The 8186-nt window shown below is 38.6% G+C and overlaps 1 protein-coding gene across 1 annotated transcript in view; it reads right to left on the bottom strand.

The window, feature by feature from the left end:
• The window catches only part of KIF4A (kinesin family member 4A), a 118877-nt gene that overhangs the window by 39305 nt on the left and 71386 nt on the right, over positions 1–8186 (bottom strand). The window contains 4 exon segments of the mRNA XM_077774969.1: positions 224–337; positions 811–894; positions 3539–3649; positions 4397–4541. Coding sequence (XP_077631095.1) covers positions 224–337; positions 811–894; positions 3539–3649; positions 4397–4541 — 454 coding nt within the window.

Below are 8186 nucleotides of genomic sequence, written 5' to 3'. Positions count from 1 at the left end.
ACAAACTGTGAATGACTGAGCCACTCAGGCGCCCCAGGGTTCTCTACTCTTGGTCTTTCACATTTGTTCAAAGATATTCAAAGGTATCCTTAGGAAATCAGGCTTTCAGGCAGAAGAGCTTCAGATTCTGAAGTGTTTAATTCTAAACAAGAAGAAGTCTATTTTCCATTTTTTTCCTTTTCCTGAGGTAGGTAAGAAAAATAATAGTTCAAGCTGTCCATACCTTCACTCGAGCTGCAGTGCCTTCCATTCCACGGCTCTGAGTCTCTTTCCGCTTATCTGCAACCTCCTGTTGTTTTTGGAGAGCATCCTTGAGACGCTTGTTGGCAGCAGCTGCCTAAATAAAAACAGCTCACAGTAATGTTGAATTGAAGGTTTAAAAAAAAACATTTTAATTTCCAGCATATTAGTAAAGTAAAATTTTTCAAATCTTTTTGGAAAGATATTTATTTATTTTGAGAGAGAGAGAGCACTCAAGCAAGCACAAACAGGGGGAGAGGCAGAGAGAGAGAGGGAGAGGGTGAATCCCAAGCAAGACAGTGCAGAGCCCAATGCAGAGCTCTAACTCACAAACCGTAAGATTATGACCTGAGNAATTGGGGGAAATATTCTTATCTGAATAGTACCATTTCCTTCAGATTTTTACCTGCTCACAGTTCATGACATAAACAGGGATTAAGACTTAAGAATTGCCGGTCAAGATTGATATCCCTGGCTTCTCAGGACACTGCCTCATTTAGGATACTACTATGTCAGCATTTAAGCCTGAAGGTAACAGTACATCTGACCCAGTAGATTGGATTTTCTTACCTCCTCGGTTTTACGTCTGAGCACATTAGACTGTTTTTGGAAGTTTCTTTCAAGTTTGAGCAGTTCATATTGCCTCTTACGGTCCNAGCTAGCTGTCAGCACAGAGCCCAACGCGGGGCTCGAACCCATGAAATGGGAGATCATGACCTGAGCTGAAGTCGGACGCTTAACCAACTGAGCCACCCAGGTGCCCCAGTGAAATCAGTATCTTGAAGAGAGATCTGTATCCTCATATTCATTGCAGCATTATTCATAGTAACCAAGATATAGAAATAACCTAAGTGTTGACAAATGAATGGATAAAGAAAATGTGGTATATGTATACAATGGAATATAATTCTGCCACAAAAAGCAAATCCCGCCATTTGCAACAACACGGATGAACCTAAAGGTCATTATGGTGACTGAAATAAACTAGACTGAGAAAGACGAATACTGTATGATCTCACTTATATGTGGAACCTAAAAAAAGTCAAACTCACAAAACTAGAGAGTAATGGTGGTTACCAGGAACTGGGGGGTGGGGAAAACAGGGAAAGGTTGGTCAAAGGGTACAAAATTTCAGTTATAAGTTCTGGGGATCTATATATAATAGTGACTCTGGTTAATAATACTATACTGTATACTTGAAATCTGCTAAGGAGTACATCTTAAGTGTTTTCTTTACACTGAAAAAAACAGGTAACTATGTGAGGTGATGGATGTGTTGCCAAGGGGAAATGTAACCTCTCCAAATTTATTCTTTTCTTTTAAGATTGTTATGACTATGCTGGGTTACTTCCATTTCCATATGAATTTTAGGATCAGCATTTGAATATCTGCGTATAAGCCAGTTGGAATTTTGACTGAGATTGTACTGAATCTGAGATCAATCTGGGGAGTATTTTATCTTAATTACATTAAGTCTTCTCATTCATGAACATTAATATCTTTCCATTATTTAGATATTTAACTAATTCAATGATGTTTTATAGTTTTTAGTGTATAGGTTTTACTCTTAAGTTTATTCCTAAGCATTTTATTCTTATTGATGCTATTATAAATGGAATTGTTTTCTTCATTTTCAAATTGGTTTCTAGTGTAAAGACATACAATCAACTTTTGTACATTGAACTTATATCCTCCAACCTTGCTGAACTCATGTATTAGTTTTAACAGTTTTTTTTTAGTAGATCCTCTAGCATTTTATACATATAATACAAGATCATGTCATCTGCTAACAGAGTTTTGCTTCTTCCTTTCCAATCTGGATGCCTTTTATATATTTTTTGCTTAAGTGCCTTGGCCAGAACCTCCAGGACAATGTGGAATAAAATCAATGAGAGTGGATATTCTTGTCTTGTTCCTGATCTTAGGGGGAAAGTATTCTGTCTTTTCCCATTCAGTATGATGCTAACTGTGGGATTTTCATAAATGCCTTTTATCAGGTTGAGAAGTTCCCTTCTACTCCTAGTTTCCTGAGTGGTTTTATTATGAAAGGTGATGGATTTTGTCAAATGTGTTTTCTATGTCTATTGAGATAATCATGTAGTTCTTGTCCTTTATTGTACTGATATTAAATACATTAATCGATTTTCAGATATTAAGGAAGGCTTGCATTTTTTTCAGATGAACCTTACTTGGTCATGGTGTATCATTCTTTTTATATGTTGCTGGATTCAACTGTTGATTTTGACGACTGTCACATCTATATTCTATAGTTTTCTTGGAATGTCTTTGGTTTTGGTATCAATGAAATACTCATAGAACGAGCTGGGAAATGTTTCTTTTGCTTCTGTTTTTCAGAATAGTTTCCAAAATTTGGTATTATTTCTTATTTTTGTTTACTTAAAATATTTTTTTGCTATTCATTTCTTTTTGAGAGAGAGAGAGAGAGAGAGAGAGAGCACGAGAGAGCGAGCGAGCAAGGGAGGGACATAGAGAGAGGGAGACACAGAATATGAAGCAGGGTCCAGGCTCTGAGCTGTCAGTACAGAGTCCAATGTTGAACATTTCTGTCCATCTGCTAGCTTTGGGTTTAGTTTGCTTTTTTTTTCCCCAGTGTCTTAAAGTAGAAGTCTAGGTTACAGATTTGAGATATTTCTTCATTTTTAAAAAGTGTTTGTTTATTTTGATAGTGAGAGTGCAAGTGGGGGAGGGGCAGAGGGAGAAGGGGAGAAAGAATCCCAAGCAGACTCTGCACTGTCAGCACAGGGTCTTGATCTCACAAACCATGAGATCATGACCTGAGCCGAAATTAAGAGACAGATGCATAGCTGACTAACCTCGCAGGCACCCCTCACATTCCTCTTTAGATAAGCCATTCTTCAAGGAGAGAGCTCATATAATACTCATCTTTCGGCGGAAATGGTGGGGGAAAGGGAGAGAGGCAAACCATGAGAGACTCTTGAATGCTGACAAAAACTGAGGACTGATGGATGTGGGGGGGAGGGGGGGATGGGCATGGAGGAGGACACTTGTGGGGATGAGCACTGAGTGTTATGTGGAAACTAATTTGACAATAAACTATTTGTAAAAAAAAAGAAAAAAAAATAATACTCATCTTTCTATTTTCCATGGTATCTAGCAGATAGTACCTTGCACGTGGTAGATGTTTAAGAAATAGTTGCCACATTCATGAATGTGTCACATTTTGGGAGATAACCAGTTGTTTGAAGAGAGGCTTTAATGCTAGTTAGCCCAGAGAAGGCTTTGTTAAGCAGGCCTTTGAGAAGTTGTAGTTACTTACTCGTTCTTTTAACTGGATTACTTCTTTGTCTTTTTGTTGTTTCCACTGTCTAAACTTCTCAGCATCTTCTTTCATCTGACGCATCAACTGTACCCGCTGGTTTTTCATTACCTGTAAAAACAACAACCAGTACAACTATTAGTCATCTGCACTTATTCTAGGCTGATGTGCAGATGGATAGACTAACTATTAAGAATAGAGAAAACTCAGAGCTCAGCTGAGAAGGATGCCAACAGATTTTCTGATTAGGCTTGCAATACCCCTTGCTATGCTTGCACAGGGTTTCCAAGTATAGACTACACAGATGAACATGTTGAAGAAATTTTTTAAAAATGTACCAACAGCTAAATTCAGCCTTAAATTCATTGTACATAAATGAAATTTCAAGGAAATATTTACTAAGCCCCAAGGACAAATCCACCTAGCAACCACTGTGTTCTAAAGGTTTTAGTATAAGTGGCCTGTAACTCTACTTTGCAGATGTCAGAAGTTGGACATTCAATAACTAAAAATATTCTTCAGGTGTCTGTCACTTTGCAACTACTTTACAAAATCATTCTACGTAATTATGGAAAGTGGTCAGTATATTACTACAAAATACTCAGGTATCTTTCTCCTTTGGTTTCAGAGAATCTAACATCAAACTCTGAATGTTAAAGCAGGGTTTTGTTCTTCAGACTCTAGATGACTACCAGGACAATGTCCTGTAAAAGGGACATTTGTGGAGTTTCACACACTTGCAAAGATGGCCCTGCTTGCTACTTTCTCACCTAACAACACCTCTGTAGTATAATTCTAAATGGAACACCTTTGTTTGTAAGTTTTAATGACATAAACCCAAGGATGAGAGTTTCTTACCCGTATTTCCTGGTTCAGTTTGGAAACGGTATGCTCTGTGGATTCTTTCAGCTTCAGAAGTTTGGACTGTTCATTGAGTTTCTTCTTCAGATCAGCTATTTGACCCTCTAGCTCCTGGAGACGTTTACGGCGGCGCTCACTCAACCTAAAAACAGGTGCTATAGGAATGAAGACTAGCAGCAGCAAAGCCTGACTTCAAAAGACATAGATTTCCAGGTTCAAAATCCTGATATATATAAAATGGGTGACCAGTTGCGTAGCCATCTTCAAATAATGAATACCACCCAAACCAAAACTGTCTCAATAATGGGAGCTCAATACCAAGAGTAAAACAACAAATTTTTTGAGTATATAACAATGCAATTGCCTCAATATTTCATTCCCCACCACTATGTTAAAAGGATGGTTCTCTGAAGATATTTCACTTTAGTTTAGCTGTACAGGAATTATTCTGGTGATTATTACACTAGTCTGAGATAGAAAGTAAATATTCAGCATAATATTTAAGAACATGAACTCTGGGAGCATCTGAGTGGCTCAGTCTGCTAAATGTCTGACTTCGGTTCAGGTCATGATCTCACAGCTCATGAGTTTGAACCCTAATAGGGCTCTGTGCTGACAGTGTGGAGCCTGCCTCGGATTCTGTGTCTTGGTCTCTCTCTGCCCCTCCCCCCCACCTCCTGCTCACACACTNTGTGGAGCTCAAACCGACAAACTCCGAGTTCATGACCTGAGCTGAAATCAAGAGTCTAACACTTAACCGACTGAGTCACCCAGGTTCCCCAATAGACTCTTAAGTATAGAGCACAAGCTGATGGTTACCAGAGGGGAGGTGGCTGGGGTGAAATGGGTGATACGGGTGATGGGGATTAAGGACTGTGGAATTGTTGAATCACTATATTGTATACCTGAAACTAATATAACACTGTATGTTAACTAACTGGAATTAAAATAAAACTTAAAAAAAAACCCCTGGACTCCTAGACTCTAGGGAGATTCCCTGACAACATTTCACACACTTCACACATGTCACCAAACCACTGCTGGAGGAATTAAATAATACTGCTACTCTACTAGGAGAAGACTTTTGGAAGCTTCCATCTGGTTTCCTTCAGACTTTGCCCCATGTGCTTTTTCTTTTTGCTGATTTTGTTTTATATCCTTCCACTGTAATAACTTGTAGCTGTATGACTGTGTGCCAAGTTGTCTGAGTCATCCCGGTGAATCTTCAAACCTTGGGGTAGTCTTGGGGAGCCCCACAAGTTTCCCTACCTATGTATGTGAACAATTAACACCACTTACCTTGCAGGGTTGTTGGGAAGATCAAAAAAGATAAAGAAGGAAAGACATTCTGTAAATAGCAAAGAGCTGCACAAACATTCTTATATTCAGAACTTTCAAACATATATATTTAATACCAACTGCAGTTCTGCATGCATTTAGGAAATGAATTCTAGAAACTGAAGTTTAGTAGTTTCCAAGATTGGGAAAACCCAGTAGATTCCCCCCTGTTCTCATAACCAAAAAATTAAAGGACACTGGCTGAATGAGAGGTTGGTAGCCAAGAAGATTATGTGTGGGTCTCAGACCAGTATTGAAACGACACAAGGACAGGTTAGGTGGGGCTGTATCAGAGAAGCTTTCTAAATAGGCAAGAGCTGTTTTCCACAAAATATACTGAGCCATGCTAGTACCCAATGAAAATCAGTCTCATTGCTTTATAGCTACCCTGCATATTTAAATTGGCAATAACGTGTGTATGTGTGTTTATACGTAGAGAAGTAACACATGAAAACATTCTGGTAAAAAATATAATCCAGATACTACATATAAAGGGTGAGTCCTCTCTATTGCCCTACTCTTCCAAAATTCCAGTCCCCTATCCAGAAGTAACCACTGTTATCAGACTGGTCCAGATCTTCCAGACATTCTTCCTAGACATTTACATATTACATATGTGGACATTTACATATTCTAGACATTTACACATATATGTAAATGCCTTAAGTGCATAGTTAATTAATATATATATATTGTGGCAAATGTCTAGAGTATTTAAATAGATACAAAAATAATATGTGCATATTTGTATGTGTATACCTTTTGAAATGTGTTAAAGGTAAGTAGAATTATACTATATGTGTATATTATTATGTAACTTGCTTTATTTAGTCTTTGAGATTTATTTATATCATTGCCTATAGATCTACCCCATTGTTTTGCCATAATGAAATATTCTTGTGCATGCCTTCTGTACACATGTGCAAGGTTTTCTAGGGTAGGAACAAGTAGAATTACAGAGTCATGGGGGTACACACTTTTAATTTTTTTAAAATTTATTCATTTATTTTGAGAGAGAGAACCAGCAGGGAAAGGGGAGAGAGTGAGGAGGACAGAGGATCCGAAGCAGGTTCCACATGGACAGTAGAGAGCCTGATGTGGGGGCTCGAACTCCCAAACCGCAAGATCAGGACCACAGCCAAAGTCAGATGGTTAACCGACTGAGCCATCCAGGCGCCCCCAACACTTGTAATTTTAATAGATACCGCTCAATTGTCTTTTAAAGTGGCAATTCCAATTTACACTCTTGCTAGCTATATAGGACAGTACTTTCTCCCTGCACCCTTGCCAATGTTTGATATTACTACACTTTCAAAATTTTTAGCAATTGGATGGGTGAGAAATAGTATCTTTTCGTTATATATGCCACATTTAGTCAAAACTGTCTCACTGACTCCACAAAGGGAGTTAATTGAGTCCTGGGTTACTATAACTCATGGCAATCTTCAATAATCAGAACCTATACTTCCTCAAATTTTTCTCCAGCAATTCTTCAGTGATAGAAAAACTATTTAGAACAAAAAACTACCTTTATTCCTTTATTTCTTAGAAAGAGACAGTGATTTACAAGCGATGAAAAGGTACTATTTACAATAAGAATTTGTTTCCTCTCAACTTTAAGGTTTGGGAGGCCAAGCATATTGGATTCCAAGGGAAAAAAGGACAAGATATGTTACTATAGCTCTAACTCATTCCTAGCACCTCCTCACAGAGTTAGAGGTACATTGGAGGAACATATGTCCCCACGTTTCCAGGGAAGAGTATAAGAGATGAATAATTTCTCAAACTGACCATTAATCTTTGTTTAGCTTGGAAAAGTCAAAATACATTCATCCTTAGAAAGGTGAGGTGCCTGGGTGTCTCAGTCGGTTAAGTGTCTGACTCTTGGTTTCAACTCAGGTCATGATCCCACAGTTCATGAGATCAAGCCCGGCATCGGGCTCTGGGCTGACAGCATGGAGCCTGCTTGGGATTCTCTCTCCTCCTCTCTCTGCCCCTTCTGTACTCTCTCTTTCTCTCTCAAAATAAATANATGAAGACAGAAGTCAAGAAATATAAACAAACTTAAATATTTTTTAATGTTTATTTATTTTTGAGAGAGAGAGACAGAGAGAGACAGAGTGTGAGCAGGAGAGGGGCAGACACAGAATCCAAAGCAGGCTCCAGGCTCTGAGCTGTCAGCACAGAGCCCAATGTGGGGCTCGAACTCATGGACTGCAAGATCATGACCTGAGCCGAAGTCAGACACTTAACCAACTAATCCACCCAAGTGCCCCTAAACAAACTTTTAGAAGAGGAAAATAGTTGAGTGGTAACTGACTTAGCAGAGTGGAAAAAGCTAAAATATGACTCCTATAGAACAAATGTCAAGAAGAAACAAGCCAATTTGTACTAGAACCACAGAGAGGAGCAGAGGTTTCCTCTCTGGAGAGGGCGAATCTGAGAGCCT

The sequence above is a fragment of the Crocuta crocuta genome, unplaced genomic scaffold (assembly GCF_008692635.1).
Source record: "Crocuta crocuta isolate KB4526 unplaced genomic scaffold, BGI_CrCroc_1.0 scaffold394, whole genome shotgun sequence".
NCBI classification, from domain to species: Eukaryota; Metazoa; Chordata; class Mammalia; order Carnivora; family Hyaenidae; genus Crocuta; species Crocuta crocuta.
The sequence above is the reverse complement of the archived record's forward strand: the minus strand, read 5'-3'. Positions and strand labels throughout refer to the sequence as shown.